Below are 20,553 nucleotides of genomic sequence, written 5' to 3'. Positions count from 1 at the left end.
TGAGACACTGGGCTCCCAACACTCCTGCTCTCTTCTGGAATGCTGGAACTTTGAACACAGGTATAAAGGGGTCATAGTGGGACAAGATGACATGATACAAATGTGCAAAAAAGATAAAAAGATACCCATTTTTCCTTTCCTGGACCTTTACATAAGGAGATCTAATTCAATTCACATTTTCCTTTACAAGGAGCCAGAGAAAGGACTCAGTGTGGTGGGATGGCTTTGAGTCAGTTGTTTTGGGAAGCACATTATCTTAACTAGGCCTTCCACCCATATAGCACTGCACAGAATTGAGAAGAGCAGTGTAGTCCTATCCACATGGAGAATGGAAGCATTAATGGCAAATGATGTTAAAAGTTTTGGTTATTTAGCAGATTTTAAGCAAATTACTCATACTGCACCCTACATATTTCTAATGCTGTGTGCCTATAAATTTATACATAAGCACACAAACACACTATATATGTGTGTTTGTCTATGTATAAATCAAGTATTTATAACACATATAAATACATGAACATACCACAGGTAATGCTGATGTAAACACATATGTAAAATATGAACTCTGATATAATCCTTTATAGCATAGTTCAAAATATTGTCTAAATAAGCCTGATTATGACATTGGTTCAGTGTATAAGTATTTAGGTGAAGCTATGAGCATGATTATATCTCAGCTGCCTGTCATCTCATGTGTTTCATTTTGTTCTTTTAACTTCATATCCTGCTACATGAACTTGTTAGCGTTTTTCCTTCCTGGATTGGAGTGTCTAGTGGACTGAATCATGAACTTCAGAGTCAGAACATTTAGGTTTGGTCCCAGTGGTGCCAGAAGCTAGCCAGGAGATTTCTAGCATGCCATTTAAACTTCCTCAAGTCTCAATTTCCTCAACTATTAAAAAATGAGAATAATTTGCTAACATCTGTGAAAATTGTTTGGGAAACTAGGAAACAATTAATGAAAATGATTGCCAGAGTTTGGGTGAGGGAATCAGGTTTGTCACCACTATTGTTGCAGTTTTCACTGAATCTGATGGCAGGCCATATTCTGTGATCATCACGTTTTAGAGTGAGGTTGCTCCTGTTCTAAAAACAAGAATAGCACAAGAAGAGGAGATTGTGGAGGACCAACGCGGGACATTTGAAGATACTCTGTGGTTCATTCAACTACTTTAAAAGCGATCTGGTATTCATTCAATGCAAGACATCACTGAAATCAGTACATACTCTTGAGACAACAGAGGAAAAAAGAATAATTGGCAATATAAATAACTAGAAAGCTTTGCACTTGCATAGGACCTTTCATTCCAAGACCTTGAGGGACTTGTCAAAAGGTAAGGAGAGTTTTGTTTTGTTTGTTTTTATTTTTGTTTTCTTGTTTTGTTTTTTTTGTTTTGCTTTGTTTTTGTTTTTATTTTTGTTTTTTGTTTTTTTTTCTTTTTTTCTCCAGAAGAAAACAATACTGGAATGGAATGGAATCCTCTCGTCTTCTCATTTGCCTTAAACAATCCTTGCTCTAAAACTGCACAGCCCTCCTCAGATGTGATCCTTTAGAGCACTGCCTCTTTGCTCTCTGTTAAAGTAAAACAAAGAAGTTGCAGAGTCTTCCCCCAGAGCAGCTGGCCGAATGGCAAACCTTGTAGGTTTTCAGGTCATTGCTGATGGAATCTAGAAAAATTTTGTACAAATCTGCCCCTTTTCGCTGCTTCACAGAGTGCCACAGTGTTTTAACAGTACCATGGGTCCTTAATAGGATATATACGTGCAGGTATATATCATGGAGATATGGCTTTCATTATATTATTATTTGTATTTTGGAGGGTTTTCTTCACTGACAAAGAGAACAAACAACTCAACTCCCATGTCTCATAGGCCAGCGCAGAACTTGAAGGGACTGTAAGATCTATCTTGTCTGACCCCCTTCACTTGACTGCAGATGCTAATGGATTTCCTCTTGTTCTCTGTGAATCGATATTTTTGTTTTGTTTTTTATTTTTTTGAGAACTGGCTTTCAAACCCTATAATGGAAAATAAGGTATTCCAGTGATTAAGGGCACAAGCAAAACCTAAGCAGAGCAATTGCACCTTCAGAAACAAATATGAAATAAAATGACTTAAGATGAATTAAAATCACTCCTTTTCAGTCTGGCTTGTGTTATAAAGATATCAGGTTAGCAAAATTCCCCTCACAGAGGGTAGCAAGTTTTCTTGAGGAACAGAAGTATATTTCTTCCTTGGTGTAACTGATCATCCAAATAACTGTAAATTTTTATTTAAATTTACAACCTTATTTCACAAAACCTGTGACTGTGCCCAGAAGCACACCTCCAAAGCTTGGTCTGGGCATAGCTTCTCATTGGCATGCTGTGCCTAATTTTTTACTTTACTTCTTTTAATGGAGTGAAGAAAACAAAATGGCACACTGACTGTGGAGTACACTTGGAATGAAACCACTCTCCCAACCAGAGCCCAGAGCAAGGACTTGGCCTGTGTACACTGAACATCAATGCATAAGACATCCCCAGAGATGAGGTTTCCTTTCCCTCAGGGACTGACTCTGCCTTTCCCACAGTCCCACAGTCCCACAGTCTCACTGTGGGTTCAACGTGCATGAGGACATCCAGGCTTCAGGGTCCATATTTGTTAAAACCCATCACCACCCTACAGCCCAGAGACATTTATACTAGGCTAATGAACTCCATCAGCTTCCCCTAATTATATAAGTTCTACCTTTTATAAATAAATCTGTTCTACATATCAGGGGCACAATTTCTGGAGCAGCAGTTTCTGCACACAAGGTATTAATTGACGAAGACCATGCACAATTTTGCTTGCACAGTTAAAAGGACAGGTGGGTGGTGGTAGGGGTTGGAGGGAAGTGCTATCTGAAAAGTTCAATATAAGAGAAGCTTGTCTCTGAATGTATAGCTTGTCCTATCTTTTCCAAGTGCTTGGCTTTCCTACCCAACCCTGAAATGATCTCTAGACAAGAATCCACCTATTTTCAAGAGGACTTGACAAAGGATCATTGGATAACACTTGGACAACAACCCAGTGCTATGACCATGATCTACAAAGACAAGACTGTCTGAGCATGTGACGTACCATCTTGTGTCTCAAAGAAGCCATCTTTTCTCTCTACTATACTCTAGAGTTTCTGATGATGGGAAATGAATAGTCCATGCCACAGAGTTCAACAGTCTTTTTACTCCTCAGAACGATCCTCAAGGGAAGGTGCCAAATACATTCCTCCCAGCTAACAGTTGCTGGGTTTTTCCTAAGCAGGGACTGATGCCAGCTGATCCCAATGGTTGTCTTTGTTCCTCTCATATTGCAGTTTATAATAAATCTTCTTTCTCTCTGGTTTTAATCTCCCATAATTAAAGAGCTTCCCAGATTGAACACAAGTTTTCCTTTTTCATACACAGGCTTAAGCCATCCAAAAACAATAAGAACAATAATAATAATAATAATAATAAATAAGTAGAAGCGAATCCATAGAAACTCTCGATGTCTGTACAGCAGAAGTGACAGAGTTTAAGTCAAATATTGGTTTTCCCTTTTTTTCATCCACATCAAAGGCAGGAATACAACAAGGCATTGTTAGTTGTGGTGGGCAAACTGGAGTGTCTGCTGATATAACAAATTAGGTTTGTTAAGGCCTTTGTCTATGCAGAGTTAAGAGTAATGCAGAAGCCAGATTGATTAAAAAGAAAGGGTAAGAACTGTGAAGCAGGGAAGACAAAAACAAGAGAAACAAACAAAAAGAGAACAAAAACTAGAGAACAAACCCAGGGAGATGGAAAGAGAGAAAGAGATAATGCCAAAAAGGAGTCCATACTGTGTCTACGGATGGAGAAGTACACATTGCTTCCCTCTGAAAGCTTCTTGGTGTCTTTGTTGTTAATACTGTCAGAGTAGAGAACAGCAGATTGATGGCATCCAGCAGCGGTTAAAAGACATTCACTCTCTCGGCCCATCTGAGGAGGTGCTTTGGGAAGGATTGGTCTGCGGGAAAGGGCCCTAGCCTAGAATATCCAGGTAGACTGGAGATGCCTTGGCCAAGTTCTGAAGGAGGGTATAGATGCCCTTGATGTTCTTCCTCATGTGGGGCTCTCGCTGCCAACACCCCAGCATCAACTCATAGACTTCCTGGGGGCACGTTCGAGGTCTCTGTAAGACTCGGCCCTGAGTGATGCATTCTATCACCTGGATGGAGATCAAAGATGGGATCAGACAAAAGGAAAAACAATACAGATAAAATAAATGTCAGTGCAAAGAGAGGGTTGCTTTAAAGAAACTCACTCAGTGTTTATTTTTTTTTAGAAAGAAGAGAGCAATTATTATAGGTTTGTATATTTTGTTTAACTGTACTACATCCATTTTTCAAGCATACTGATTTCACCAGACTAGTGGAGAAAACTTTCCTATATGAGTGATCCCCAACCTCACCCTAGAATTCCAATGTGTTTTAGTTTTACCAGCCTCAGATGGTAAAACTAGGTCACCTCTGTGTCAGGGTGTTGACTGATGAGGGACTCCCCAGAGTATAGAACTGAGTGTTCATTTTGGGTAATGAATTTGGGTAAAAGACAGACTTGGGCCTGAAGAAGATGTGAGGTGCTTGACCACAAACCTACCCCTCAAATATAGATATATTTGCAAAAGGATTAGAATAGGAAAACAAAATGAGTTTTTCACTAGAAGTACATGGTGTAGTGAAATGTGCAAAAAGGAAAGAAACTTGAGACCTTACTGGAATAATACACAAAAGCTAGCTGTGCTCTGAGGGTGCTAGAATGTCACATACGTTATTAATTTGCTAGATGAGCACCACACAGGGATTCCTCAGTCCCATCACCAGAGGATGCCAAGCATGTCAGCAAACACTGCTTTTCCTAACTCTTAAATTTCGAGAGGGACTCTGCTTTGGCCATGGCATTGAGGCATATAGCAGGCCATTTGGGAAGTGCTGTACCCAAAACTCCACATTAGATCATGTCCTAACTTCCGGTCGAGAGGCACCTCTTGGTGTCAGCCCTTTAGAAGGGTCTCACCCAGCCCACTGCGCACCTCATTGTTAGACAGCTGGTACCAGGGCTGTTTGCCATATGTGAAGATTTCCCACAACACGACCCCCAGGCTCCAGACGTCACTTTCTGTGGTGAACTTCCTGTACATGATGCTTTCCGGAGGCATCCAGCGGATGGGCAACATTGTATGGCCACCAACCTGGCAGAAAAGGGGTGAAAAAAGAGGCATTAGTCACCCCCAAACTAAGTTCCCACCATAAATGGGAAAGGTGTAGAAGGGAGATGTGGGGGACATTTTCTTCCATTCCTTTATTTGAATTTATTAATTTTAATTGTTTATAAGCACATAAAGAAAATACGATTTCTTTGTAATCTCAAGCACCAGAGACAGAAGGCAAAGAATGGTCAACAAATCTTTTTCATATTTCCAATCCTCTCTTGAAACTAGATAAGAGCAGAGCTGATGATTAGGTGGATGTTCATTTGGGTAAAACACATGCACACATATTCTGGTATGAGGATGACTCAACCTTCTGATTAGCAAGATGACTTTGACCAGGATAACAAGTAGGGGTCTCTTCATTCCAAAAGGGTCCCCCAAGTGACTCTACTTCCTTCCTTAGTGAGGCCAGTTTTCTTCCAGTTTAAGGTGTTAGGACAAGTGTACAGTGCTTCTTCAAACACCTTCCCCACAACCCAGAGATGAGTAAGGCAGAAATTATTCCCATATACAGATGAGGCAACTGGGGCTCAGACTACTATCTACACAAAGAAGTCAGGTTTTTAGACTCCAAGCTCAGAATTTTCTCTATGACAGAGTACTGCAGCTGAGCATATTTACAAAAATAAACATGTAACTATGATTCTGAAAAGCCCATTTTAGTTAAAACATGGAGGCTGAGGCATTAGATGTCAAGAGCATTAGTAGAGGCAAAGAGAGCTTTGTTTGACAAAGAAGACTTGTCTATGATTTCCTACTTCCTGGAGAAAGTGAAGCATTCCCGTTTTAGGTTTGGAGCCCATTGGGGCTGTCTGATTTTACAACCTAGAACGCCCTTCCATTCTTCTCTGTACAGTGACTCCAAATCTGACAGATTTCTGCACAGTAGCCCTAATGGGTAGTAGGTCCCATTTTTCATCCTGGGGAACCTCAGCACAACCAGCTCAAATGCCGTGCCAGACACTGGGCAGCAGGGGAGCTTACAGTCACCAGGAATTCGACTTCATGGACAACTTTCTGGGTTCTGAGACTAATGCCACAATTACAAGTCTCAATATCCATTTCTGACTCATTAAAAGAAGGAAGTGGACTAACAGTGCCTGAAAAATGCTGCTTAACTCAGAACCCAAGGAGCTGGGAGGGTCAGAGATGTCTAATATGCTTGGTGGTTTCAAATAACACCCTTAGCCTCAAAACAACAACAACAACAACAACAACAACCACAAATGTGCAAGGAGGATGGTGCTTTTTGTTGTTTTCCATTCTTTGTACAGTGACTCCAAATCTGCCAAGTAGAATGTAACTTGCTGGCTCAGGTGCACCCATCTTTATTGGTTAGCTTTGAAGACACCAAAAACTCCTACATTAACTACAGGCTGGTTGTCTTTCACCACCTTTTGATTTTCTCACTTGCTTCTCACCCCTGCAGTGACAGGTAGTCACTGTTCAATGAGCACAGACTTCCCTCATGAAGCTGCATGGACAAGACCGAAGGTAATGGCAATACTCAACCATCAGGGTTGATATCTGAAATACAACCTGTGTGACATCGGCACTGGCCAAGCAGAAAGGATGATGGTGATAAACTAATTTGTGGGTGTGTTTGTGGGGGAGAGGGAGAAAGATAGAGAACCATTTACAAATATCTCCTAGAAGCAGCCAGCTAAAAAACACACTCTGGGATGCATTAATCCAGCAAGATACCAGGCTTCCCATATTCTTTGTGGATTCCCAGCTTCAGTGCAGTAGACAACACTCAATTCATGAAACGAAATGCTGGGTTTCGGGGCATACCCTAGTGTACCGTCTCCTAGTGGGGTAAACTTGACTGGTTGCCAAACCTCTCTGTGCCTTCCTCTCTTCAAATATTAAATGTGGGTAACAGTGAATACCTTCCAGGGTTATTGTGAGGTTAATACCTAAGCAGACAATATAAATTTCAATGCACTAAATACTTTGAAGGTGTTGCTTCCTTTTCTGTCATTTGACTGTCTGAGTTCCTCAACATGGGAAGCAGCCATTCCGGAGACTCAAAGGAGAGTCAACACATACATCTCTCCCACACTCCTCACCGCAATGACAAGTGCTCTGTGACCCTGTGACCACAGCACCTACTCTGCCAGCTTTTCTGTCCTGCACTGCTAATGGCCAAAGAAAAAGCTCCCGTTTCCTTTAAAGGAGAAAAAATAAGGTTCAAATTTTGATTTACATGTTTTCCCATCTGATCATTTATTTTATGCTTGGACAGATTTTTCACTTTAATTCTTTCAAGAATCCCTTCTGGGATTTCACACATGCTGTTATAAATAATGCTCTCCTTGTTCTGATGTCAAACGGGTGAGTGTGGGAGAAGCTAATAAAAGTTCAGACAGGGTTCACAAGTTTTCTAAGCCCGTTTAGAACATTTCTGAACATTTCTTTCACAGCCCTTTCTCAGGATTTTGGAGCATGTCACAAAAGTAGACAAAAAAAATGTCACCATTGTTACAAATTACTGTCACATTTCAGTCACAATCACTGGATGGTTTTTGGAGCCTCACAAAACCAGTGTGTGGCAACAAACACAATGAGACATTTGTTTCACATTGTGCTACTTGGCAACTTGCCCTTACACCCTTGCTCAAACATTTGTGACATGGAATGCAATCCCAAGTATGACACTGGGAGTCAGAACTGCTGCCTTGGCTGCTGGCTATGCTGTGGTGCCTGAGGAGACTCTCCTGCAATCCACGTGGGTCAGGCCACATGCCTTTCACTAAATTCACCAGATTGAACTGATCAAGATGGGAAATCCAGTTAGCTGGGGGCTCACTTAGATTTGCAAATTGTATTTTCCTCAACCCTAGACACAGGGGTTCTAGCCCTGTAATTAGGCACCACCCTGTTGCCACCACAGTCATCCATCAATTCTTAGTACCTCACATTTACAAAGAATTTGCACTGAGTTATCTCACTTGAACCCAATAGTTACCTTCTTGGGTAGACATTGGCTTGCCTTCATATTACAAACAATGCCCCCAAAGTTCAGAGTTTAGTGGCTTACCTAGAGCCACACATGTAGTGCCCTCCCCCTGAAAATCTTGCACTCGTTCTGATGGGTCACTCTTTGTTTCCAGCTTCTCCAGTCTCCAACACATGTCCTGTGTTTTCAGCCAGCAAGCTTAGTTGTGGCTCATCACCCAGGCCAAACCTACTCAAGCCTGTTGGAAAATTTGATCTCCTTTCTACCTAGTAAAGGCAAGCTCAAATTCCACCATTTCAAGGCACTCTCTGTCCCTGCTACAGCTCAGTGCCTTTTCTAAGTACTAGGAAGCCCTGTGCTCACTTGGTACAGCTCTGGCAACAGTGTAGGCTAGACACTCCCTATTTTTGCTACTTGACACATGCTTCAAGAAAGGTGAATGCTAATTAGTTATGTCTGGCAGGGCATGAGGGAGTTGGGTGGTAAGCATATGATGTCTTCAAGTGAGTTTTGTATGAGTACTGATATTGGGAAGGAAATCTTATAGTGTTCTTTCAAAGAGATCAGTGTTCACTGCCTTCCTATCCATCTTCCAATGACTTCTCTACACTCTTGATACAACCAAGTCTTAGATTAAATGAATGAAAACTGGCTCAGTATTTGACACAACAAATAAGAACGATTCAATGAAAGTTGTAACCTCTTAATAAAAGGCAATCCAAAATACTGGGGTTTGTAGGGAGTATAAAGGCTAAATTGTATGAGAAATCACACTCCTCAGTTCGCCATCTGTAGAGTAGATGGGGTGTGGGGGGATGGGGGGCGTGTCTATGGTGCAGACCTGGAACTATTTACTCTGGGAATAAAGTCTAAGAAGATGTCATAATGCATAACATGAAGGGAGTGTTGTTCTACAGATGGTAACTAGTGTGTCATATCTTAGGAGGCTGGAGAACAAGGACAAAGGCTTAAGAAGAAAGTTAAACCATGAACAGAAAAGGACTGAATGACCATCACGGCTGCTAATCATTGCAACATGGTGAAATCAGCAAAGCTAACCAGAACAACGTCTGAGGCCCATGGCCAAACAGAAATTGCGGAGTGGCTAAAATAAATCAAATTACAGAAAATAATGAGTTCTGTTTTTAAAACATATGAAGAAAATAACTTTTTCATTTAGCTCTTCATGGGATTTCCGTGACACCTCACAATTTTGATGGTGATATGTATCAGATGATCTGGTTAAATGCAAAAATAACAACTATGTACTACTTAAAATACCTGGTGCTGGGCATCCTTTAAATCTACCTAGTTGAAAGGTATTTAACACAATAAATCCTGGGCAGAATACTAAAAGGTCCTTGGTAAAGTGTCTTGTGCTAGAAATGATTTTATTATTTTTAAATCAAATTAGACACATCTAATCACTAGAACTGCAACATTTATTTCTTATCCAAGAAATACTCTTTGAGTGCATACTTTTTGGTCATTGGGTTGTAAATTGTGAAAATGTCCTTGTCATTTAACAACCAATATGATTTATTTTTCTACATAAGAAAACTAGGACGTGAGGGAAATCAAGGAACTTGCTGAGGAAGTGTAGCTATAAATTGATGACCAGCAGTATTGAAGGTACCTTGCTATCCCACCATTATTTATGCTGATAACCTAGTTCTTTCTCATTTTTTACAAATATACAAAGCATTGTTTTCCCTGGTACAAGTTAACGATGAACACACAACTCATTTTTCAGGTATACTGGGAGATGACAGAGGAGGTGACAAGCTTAACTCTCTTTTTTCTGTCAGGCTTCACAAAAAAATGCATTTGCCATCCTCCTTACCTCTTCATCCTCTCTTCTGCTGCTGCATCCTTTCTTCTCAGTGTTGCCCCTTCCCAGTCTATTCCTACTTCCAATTCTTTGAATATCCTCTCAAGTCTCCCTTGTCCAGCCCCATTTCAAATACCAATGTTGCGTATGGTCTTGCCTGATTCTTTTCTTTTTTTCCCCTCCTATCATGTTTTTTTTTTTTATTACTGTCCAATTACAGTTATCCCAGTTTCCCCCATTGCTCTCCCCTGCTTTGCCTACTTCCTGCTTCCAGAGTCAATCCCCACCCCGTTGTCTACGTTCAGGGGTCATTTTCTTATCTCTCCAAATAATCATGAAATCCTTACCATGACTCATTATTCCTCCATGGTGACGCCTTGTCTCCCTTCTGTGTTTATGAGAGCCACACTGGTAGGCTGGAGCCTTTCTATAGATCCACAGCAAATGCCTAGCTGGCTTGGAAACCACTGGTGATATAAAGTGAGTAATGCTAATCTGGGACCTTGTAAACTCAACTAGCAAAACCAATGATGCCTGGGAGGCCACTTCCAGTTTGTGGTATTTACTCAGTGAGTGAGTGATAACTTGTTTGGCAGCGAAACATTTTACTCCCTTAGAAGCATGCAGGCCAAAGGGCAAGCCACATTAAGAGATGATTAGCTGTCAGAGGCTTTTGGCAGCATTAAATATTGAAGAGACTCCTAGACCTCCTCATGCACCCTTCACCCAATTACTTTGTTTCAGTAGTTTCTCTTGATCTGTTCCTTAACAATTCATGAGAGCTGTAAATTTAATAAATAGCTGGACCTTATTTACTTATTTATTGTGTTTCACCTGTAGCATGAAGCTAAAAAAGGAGGAGAAACAATTTATGCAAAATGTTCTCCTTGGAGAAACTAGAACCACTGTGGTCAGACTGTGGGCACTTTCTGACCACACCAGGAAGATCAGAATTCTCCAATTGTAAAGAGTGATGAGGTGCTCTTGTGGTGCATGGGTACTGAACCAAGGGATACTTCATGGGAGGAAAGTCAGCCCTTCCAGCCTTGCCAGAAGTCCTGAATGAACTCAGATCAAGTTGAGTTGGGAGGAGTGCTGGTGACCTCCTGGTCACCTTCTCGTACAGTGGGAGCTGATTATCACTACACCTGAAATTGCTGTTATTTGTAGCCTAGAAAATCCTTCATTATCTTTTACCATAATGGTCGTAGCAGAAGGATTATGACTTAGTAACTTCAATCCAAGTGTTTTGGGATTAGTCAAAGAGAGGGCATGCTGGACCTTATTGCTAACAATATTCCTGCAAATCTTTATTTTTCACAATTAAATCTCTATGCTGCTAGTACAGGACAAATGATCATGTTTGGAAGGGAAAGGCCACAGAGCTGTCATTGCTATCTCCTGACATTTGGATTCCAGGTGAACAGATGAGGCAAATTCAATACAAAAGTTGCATTGAGAATTCTATCCTAATTCTACCATAAAATAATAATAACAAAAATAATAAAAATAACAACAATAACAATACTTCATGTTTGTATAATACCTTTTTTGCCTTTTTATAGCATAACCACATTTATTTATTCTATAATAATTATACTTGCCTCAAAATATGGTTGTGAAGATTAAATGAGTTAACATTAGAAAGCTTTGTGGTGCCATTGTGTGATGCCATTTATATGATAAGGCATTCTTGATAAGGCAAAACTGTAGGTCTAAATAACCTATGGTTGACAGAGGCTGGGAATTCATGGTGGGGCAAAGGGACTTGCCCTACTGGGGCATGAGGGAACTTTGTGAAGTGGTGGCAGTGTTCTAACTCCCCTTGTGGTGGCTCTTAAATGACTCCGTTTGCCAAGACTCAGAACTGTACATTAAAAAAGGTGAATTTTATTATACGTATATTATACCTCAAACACTTGACTTAAAAATAAATAAATAAAGCTCCTACATTAATGCTCAGTATATAATAAGTGTGTGAATTATATTAGCTGTTACTGTTATGCTAAGTATTTGAGTCTGAAATAATGGGGTAAGTCATCTATATTCTTTTATCCCAATTTAAGAGGTGAGGAATCTCCAGGCTCAGAAGGAAAATGACCTACCCAAGACCACACAGCAAAGAAGCACTGTAGTCTACACTAGGACTCAGCTGTCCAAATGAATGGCATTTTTTCCGTTCTGCCTCAAGTTTGACATGCAGTCAGATTCAGGGATAGGAAAAGCCCTCTGCCAGAGTCAGCTTGGGATACCATAACAAAATACCATAGACTAGGTGGCTAAAACAATAAAAATGTATTTTCTCACATTGGCTTGAAGTCCAAGATCCAGGTTCCTGCAGTTTGGTTTCTGGTGAGAGCTCTCCTTCTGGCTAGCAGATGGCCGCATGTATCTTGTGTGTATGTGCAGAGAGTGAACTTCAGGTGTCTCTTCTTATAAAGACACTAACCCTAGTGGATCGGGGCCCGACCTTATGACCTAACTTATTCTCTAAGTTACTTCTTTAGAGGTTTCATCTCCAAATACAGAGACACTGGGTGGAGATTCAAGATATAAGTTTTGGGGGGTATACAAACATTCAGTCCAATGCTTCCTTTTTTCATTCCAGTACACTTGGAAGAGCAAGAACAGCTTCAAATATGAAGAGTTGTGCAATTCTTGTCCAGAATGCAATTCCGTGGTCTTCTGTTAGCATCTTCATGTCCCAAGTGAAGGCTCACCCCCACCACTATCTCCGTTTCCAGGGTGACTCTTGATAGTTTTCCTGTAACCAGCTACAGTGGTACCTTGGTACTTGCCAGCTTCAGAACTTGTCAAACCTGGTACTTGTCACATTTTGATGAGAAAAATTTGTTAGAACTTGGCACTTGCTTGCCACTCACCACACTTGCCAGAACTTGTGCAATAGCCCATGAGAGAAAATGTTTCATCAATCCTCACTTGCTTGCCACTTGTCAGAATGAATTAATGACAGGTACCAAGGTACCACTAATTCTAGAGCTTAGCAAATGGCTTAAACCTACTTTTGTTCCATAGTAGCCCTCAAATTCAACTTATTTCCAGTGCAAAACTTAGGGCAATCTCAGTCATCATTTTGCTGCCTCCCCCCCCCCCCCCCATGCACTCTACCCCAATTTCCCTGAGTGTAGCTAAGGGAGAGTGAACAGACCCTGGAACTCTTTACTGATGTGTAGAGAAAGGTAGAAGGGCTTTCTGGACTCCATGTTGCTTCCAGTAACAGCCTGCATGGGTCCTACTGTCCCCTGCTTGTGTACTGTGTACAACTTAAAGAACCAAAGAGTTCCTGATCTAAAAGTGATTATAGTTTCACCTTATTTTACATTTGCTCTAATCAGGAGCAAATAAGTCTTCTCTCAGTAAAGCATGAAACTGCGATCACACTATTTTTTTTTATCCTCACTCAAGGGCATTTTTGTTATTGCTTTTAGAGAGAGAAGAAAGGAGAGGGAGATAAACGTCAATGTGGAAGAGAAACATTGATCAGTTACCTCCTCTACATGCCTGGACTGGGGATTGTGCACACTTGGACCAGGAACCAAACCCACAATCCAGGTATGTACCCTAACCAGGAACCAAACCTATAACCTTTTCATTATAGGAGGATGCTTCAACCAACTGAGCCACACTGACCACTGATATTTAAGAATCATATGGGGATATAGAAACAAGGAGGGTTCATTTTAACAATAGAATGAACTTAGACATGCCCCTCCTTCCTCTGAGGGCCTCTCCCCACCCTACCCCACTAACACTTATCAATCTAAGGGGAGTTTCCTGAGTGAGCAATGGGAGGACAAAGCTTTGGGAAAGAACTAATATTGCATGCCCACTGGCATGTGATGATTTTACTTATATCATATTGGCCAAAAAGTTCATTTGTTTTTTTTCTGTATGATAGCTCTAGTAGTGATTAGTTGTCTTTAACTTCATTCATAACAATTTTGTTACATTGTATTGTGACAACTATCATATCAGCATGCATTAAAAAAACTTATCAAAATTGGTGAATTATTGGGGTACAGAGCAGAATAGAGGGGAGAAAAATGGGACAACTGTAATAGCACAATTAATAATATATATTAAAAATAAAAAATTGGTGAATTGTGTAGCCATTTAATATTGAATGTGGAAAAAATATGCAACATTTTGGCATATTATGCTTTATTATTTCAAGAAAGGTAAAAACAGAACTGAATACAAAACCTAATTTGTGCAGGTTATGGAGAAGGTGCTGTGACTGATCGAAAATGTCAAAAGTGGTTTGTGAAGTTTTGTGTTGCAGATTTCTTGCTGGATGATGCTCCACAGTAGGGCAGACCAGCTGAAGTTGACAGTGATCAAATTGAGACATTAGTTGAGAACAATCAATGTTATACCAAGCAGAAGATAGCCAACTCAAAATATTGAAATCCATAAAGTTATTGGTGAAAATGAAAAATGTGTCTTTTGTGCTACAGCAAAAACTAAACGGACTTTTTGGCCAACCCAATACATCACTCAGCAATGTGAATTTGTACATTCCAATGACATGCATTTCATCAAGAAGCCATTTTTTTTTAATGTTCAATATTACTGAGCTTTTTATAGCCTCCTGTGCATTATGGTTTTTAACCCAAGAGACCATCTGACTCTTTAGCATTTGAAATCAGAGCGTTGCATTCTGTCAGGGTGAAAAGTCACAGGGACTGACATGGTGCTGAGCAAAGGCCACCAGAAAAGCAGGGGCAAAATATATTCATGTCATTGTCTATGTCAAGGTGATTGCACTATAGTGGTTAAGTACAAAAATTTCAATGTGAAATTGTTTCTATGGAAATAACTCAAAAAGGCTGGTATTCCAGCTAGCTTTTAGAAAAGGAAGAAATCAATGGATTGTCAACAGAGTAGGGGGGGAGAAAAGCACTCTCCATGCCAGCTGGGACTACTGTGATTATTGCTGCCTGGGGTGCATTATGTCCAGTAAGTGGAGAGATCGGGTTTCTGGGTGGACACCACACATCTGTCCCACCATTAACCGCAGCTTCTTAGTTAACGCTGAAGACACTGCCAGAATGTACATTCCACCATTAACCCGAGAAGAGGACTTGATACACAAGAACTAGTTAAAAATGAACAAGGTCCTCTTTCCTCCCAGTTCATTTTGATATAGAAACTGATGCCTGTATCCACATGAGTGCAACAATAATGGAAAAGTTGCGACTTCCGGCAAGATGGAGGAATAGGTGGATGCACCGTACCTCCTCGCACAACCAAGATTAGAACAACAATAATTTACAACAATAATTTACAGTCAGAATAACACCCAGATCCAGCAGAGGATTTATCTGAATGGAAGTCGGGCAGCCAAGAAGTTGAAGTAGACGCGTTCATCTGGACTGGTAGGAGAAGACGAGCCGGGCGGGCGCGGGGCTGGCTTGGGTCGGCGGCGCGCGGAGGTCGGGGGAAGGTTTGGCGCGAACTCGGCGCAAAAGCCATCCGGCGCGCAAGAAGGCAGCGGTGATCCCTGAGTACGCAAGCTGCGGCTGGCAGACCCAGAGGGGTAGCGATTGTGGACCAGGGCAGAACTTGTGGCCGGGAAGCCCAGACAAGGGTCTGAGTCCAGGGAAACAGAACTACCGCCATTGTTTTCTCCCGCCCTGCTCCCGCTCCCGCCCCGCCCCCACATATAACGTCACAATCTAGCGACTGGGGTGCCCAGTCCCGGTGAACACCTAAGGCTCCGCCCCCCACCGTAACAAGAGCCACCAGACCGGAAAAAAAAAAAAAAGGGAGAGACAGGGGAAAAAAAATATGTTTTCAACAGAGCAGATCAGTCCCCCCAGGACTCATCCTTTTGAGTGACCAAGAATTAGCCAATCTATCAGATGCGCAGTTCAAAACACTGGTGATCAGAAAGCTCATGGAACTGGTTGATTTTGGACGAAATTTAGATGAAAGAATGCAGATGACCATAAAACAGATGCAGGAAGACACGCGGAGGAGAGCCAATAGTGAAAGGAAGGAATATGAGTCTCAAAACAATACAGTGGACCAGAAGGAAGATAGAATCAACCAAGCAGGAAAGCATGATGAAATAAGAATTCAAAAAATTGAGGAAAAGATTAAGAGCATCCAAGATACCTTTAAACGTTCCAATATCTGAATTATAGGGGTACCAGAATCGGAAGGGGAAAAGCAACAGATTGAGCATGTATTTGAACAAATAATAAAGGAGAACTTCCCCAAACTGGCAAAGGGAACAGTCTTCCAAGAAATCCAAGAAGCTCAGAGAGCCCCAAAGAAGTTGGACCCAAGAAGAAACATACCAAGGCACATCATAATTACATTAGCCAAGGTAAAAACGAAGGAGGGAATCCTAGAAGCAGCAAGAGGTAAGGGGACAGTAACCTACAAAGGAGTTCCCATCAGACTGTCAGCTGATTTCTCCAAAGAGACCTTACAGGCAAGAAGGGGCTGGAAAGAAATATTCCAAGTCATGAAAGACAAGGACCTACATCCCAGATTGCTCTATCCAGCAAAGCTCTCATTTAGAATGGAAGGGCAGATAAAGTGCTTCTCAGATAAGATCAAGTTAAAGGAGTTCATCATCACCAAGCCCTTATTTTATGAAATGCTAAAGGGACTTATCTAAGAAAAGAAGATAAAGAAAAGACATGTATAGTAAAAGGACAGCAAACTCACAAATATTAACAACCGCACCTAAAGCAAAACCAAAAGAAACTAAGTAAACAATTAGAACAGGAACAGAACCACAGAAATGGAGGACACATGGAGGGTTAGCAGCAGGGGGGTGGGAGGAGGAGAGAGGGGGAAAAGGTATAGAGAATAAGTAGCATAGAATGTAGGTTGAAAATAGATAGGGGGAGGGCAAGAATAGTACGGGAAATGTAGAAACTAAAGAACTCATAAGTATGACACATGGACATGAAGTAAAGGGGGAAATGTGGGTGGGAGGGGGGTACAGGGTGGAGGGGAGAGAAGGGGGAAATGGGAAATGGGACAACTGTAATAGCATAATCAATAAAATATATTAAAAAAAAAAGTTGCTTTCTCCGGTGAGCTCTGAATGCTGTCCTGGTATCATGACGGTCCTTTTCTGCAATGTCTGGGATATATGGAATGCATAGAGATTGTGATCTCAGTTATAAAAGACATGATTTCTTACCATGCTCATGAGGGGGAGGAAATCATAGTAAGTAACTCTCCATTACTGAGCACCAACTCTGTGTGCCATGTTCTGTGCTAAAGCCCCTGCTTAGATTTAAAACTCACTTTTCTCATACTTCCCCCAACATACCTATAGATAAAAGTACCTGTGGAAAGTGCACATATTACAAGCAGCAGCTGTTTTTGCACTTGTGAAACTGGAACTCACTCTCTGACCAGCAGCTTTTCTGTGCAGAGTGAAGAGGGCAGCTCAGTGTTATGGAAAACCAGGGTGTGTACCTGGTTGTTTCTCAAACCTTTCCACCAAAGCAACTAAAACCACAGAAGAAAGTAAAAGAGCAGGGTTGTGGGGAATAGTTGGGACCATGTCTGTGGGTCTATCCCAAGGTGACTGTGGCAAGTGTGGTATTATTTTCAAGTCTTAGTTTTGTCTTTAACATCCAATATAATTACTGTATTCAATATTAGACTCTACAATGCATTGTGAAAGTAATGATATGTCCCAATTTATTTATTAAAATTTGTGTTTTAGAAACATAGGCCATGTTTTTTGTATGTGTGTGTGACTTCATCAGTCTCTGTTCCGGACACATCGTTTTGTGTCCAAAGTCTACCGAGACTTGGGTTTGAGTGGCACTGGTGACAGAAAATGAAAATGTTATGAAGTGAATAGACCTGGTTTTCAGTCTAGCTCAACCACTTACTAACTAAATAGATAAAAATAAATTATTTTATGCCTTAGAGTCTCTCCTTTGCATCTAAATGCAAGGCTAAATCAAGCTGATCCCCTTCCCCAGCAGGCTAAGTTCTAATAGAGGTGATAAACAGATGAATGGCCAGAAGTGAGCAAAAGAAACATTCAGGCAGTAGCCTTGAGATAACAGAGAGATCTCTGCACCAGGATTCCATGTGGCTGTACCCACTGCATAGCTCTGGGGACTCCATTGACACCGCAGTCCATGTGAATGACCCCTCCTAGAGTTGTCAAACCTAGAGACCCATATCAGAAACCTGGGGCTCTACTCTGGTGCTTATAAGACTCTCCATGTGATTTTGGGCAAGTCATCGTCTCTCTCTAGGCTGTAGGCTTTCCACTTATACAATGAATACAATGATACTTATTGTGTCTTATCTGTGAGCCTCAAGTGAGGCAGCTGAGATAAAGTATGGCTTACATGGTAATACCCAATCCACATGTGCTATATTATTAATCTTGCTTTTTTCATGTGACTTTATTTCAGTACATTTCAACAAATTTGTATGTAGTTAGTGCACATAGTGACATCTGCTATGATGTTGGGAAAACAACATTGAGTGAGATTAGGTCCTTGACCATCAGAGTTTGTTCTATAATCACGATACAAGGTAGAGAATTGATGCCATAGTGGAAATATGAAAAACTGGCTGTGTGTTGTGATACTGGTGTGGTTTGGCCCACTCTGAAATCTACTGATGCCTTCAGCTCCCTTCTACTAAGAAGTAAATATTAGGATATCCAAGTATTTGCCACTCTCTCCAGAGATTATCATGAAAAGAAACTACTGAAAAATAGCACAAGAGAAAGTTTTTAAAAACAATCAAGGCCCCAATATCCCACTGAAGTTTCCTAACAATAAGGAGTTGGCCCCAAGGCCCCAAGGAAGGTGTCATGGTTAAGTTGTGTTTAGCCTTGTAGCAAGGGTTCCACATCTACCTACCATTCACTGCAGCCCTGCATGTGCAAGATACAACCAAGAAGTCAATACACATTATTTTGCTGAACAGCATGGAACCACAAGCTGAATGCATACAGGGATGAAGAGGGAACCTAGTTGGAAATTTTCATCAGCTGGAAGTGGCAGAGACAGTGGCTTAACTATGTGGGTTTTTCTCACTTAGTGGAAGTCTTGAAATACCCAGTCAAGGGCTGGTGGAATACTCTGAGGAGTCATTCCAGTGACATCCTTCAGGAGACAGCTCAAATCTGCCTGCTTCCTTCCACCTCTGTTTTCATCTCCCTGTTCTGTCATTACCCTCCTAGGTTGACAGCCTCCTGACTGGCCTACCCTCTACCCACTTCCCTTCTTACCATCTTTCCACTCTCCATTTAATAGCAAGAGCAATAGTTTTAATATATTAAAATCATTTGTTTTTCTGCTATAAACTCTTCAATGACTTCTCATTACCCTTAGAATAAAATGAAAAGTTATTGAAATGGCTCATAGCACACTGGTTCATCTGAGTACTTCTTTCCACAGTCTCCTTTTATGTTTCCCCCCTTTTCCTCCAATGACCTATCCATTTGGGCCTTGAATGTCTTAGCACTTTCTCCCCTTAGGTGCCTCATGCATGCAGCCCCTCAATTCTCACCTGGCTAACTTCCCTTTGTCTCTCAGAATTTAACTTAAATACCATACTCTTAGATATCAAATTCACGTTAGACTACTGGACAGTCCTGCTTACTTCCACCTCATCATGCCAGTCAGTTATAACGATGGGCTTTTTGCATAGTCTTGTGCTTCCTATCTCCCTCTGACTATGAAGACCTTGAAAGAAAGCACTATGCAGTGCTTGAATGTTCAACAGATATTTGTCAAATGAAGAGAGTGCATCTGGCTGCCTCAGGCCTTGTGGGTACACAATGAAACAAATATAAAAGGAGAACAAGGGGTTAAAGCCAGAAATGTGGCTTCCTGTCAGCCCTGCACCGGGCTCACAGCACAGGCCCCTTGGAGCAGAGAAAACTATCCAGAGGGAAAAAGGAAAAATGGGCAGTAGCCGAGTTGCTTTAGAGTGACACCTGTTTCTAATTTACACTGCAAATAAGGAATGGAAGCATACATATGTTGTACACAGAGTAACAAACATATGGGATAATTTACCAAGAAAAGCCATGGAAGCCAAAATTAATGAGCTGAAGTGACCCCTTGGTTGAGGAGAGGGTGTGAAGCTGCTGGGAGAAGTCAGAGAGAATGGAAGGGCTGAGTGCTCTGCCCCTGGGGTTCCCTTCCCTTTGCTCATTCTTTGGTATGTCCCATTGGCCATTGCAACGTCACTCTCAGAAGCCATTCTGCTTATAGAGGTCCCCTGGGGCCCCATCAGAGTTCACATGGAAGGGACTCTGGTGGCAGATGCCTGGGGATAGAAGAGGCTTGTCCTCTATGGCACCACCTATGCTGAGCTGTGATGGCTGGAAAAGTAAAGGAGGCAGATGGAGATTAATGAGTGGAGTTCTAAAGCCCTCAAACCAGCCCTCAGCATCACCACTGCCTCCTGCATGGTCCTGCACTCTGACTCTCATCTTTAAAGGATTATCCATTTCCACCACAGTAGATAC

At 41.4% G+C, this 20,553-nt stretch overlaps 1 protein-coding gene across 3 annotated transcripts in view; it reads right to left on the bottom strand.

Moving 5' to 3' along the window:
* Nucleotides 1-229: 229 nt before the first annotated feature.
* The window catches only part of NTRK2 (neurotrophic receptor tyrosine kinase 2), a 331,044-nt gene continuing 310,720 nt past the window's right edge, over nucleotides 230-20,553 (bottom strand). For all 3 annotated transcript variants that reach the window (XM_028506291.2, XM_028506288.2, XM_036021790.1), the window contains 2 exons: nucleotides 5,077-5,235; nucleotides 230-4,212 (listed from right to left, as the gene is read on the bottom strand). In XM_028506291.2, the coding sequence (XP_028362092.1) occupies nucleotides 4,027-4,212; nucleotides 5,077-5,235 (345 nt within the window). In that variant the 3' untranslated portion in view covers nucleotides 230-4,026. The remainder of the gene's footprint in view (nucleotides 4,213-5,076; nucleotides 5,236-20,553) is intronic.

This window comes from Phyllostomus discolor, chromosome 3 (assembly GCF_004126475.2).
Source record: "Phyllostomus discolor isolate MPI-MPIP mPhyDis1 chromosome 3, mPhyDis1.pri.v3, whole genome shotgun sequence".
Taxonomy (NCBI): Eukaryota; Metazoa; Chordata; class Mammalia; order Chiroptera; family Phyllostomidae; genus Phyllostomus; species Phyllostomus discolor.
The sequence above is the reverse complement of the archived record's forward strand: the minus strand, read 5'-3'. Positions and strand labels throughout refer to the sequence as shown.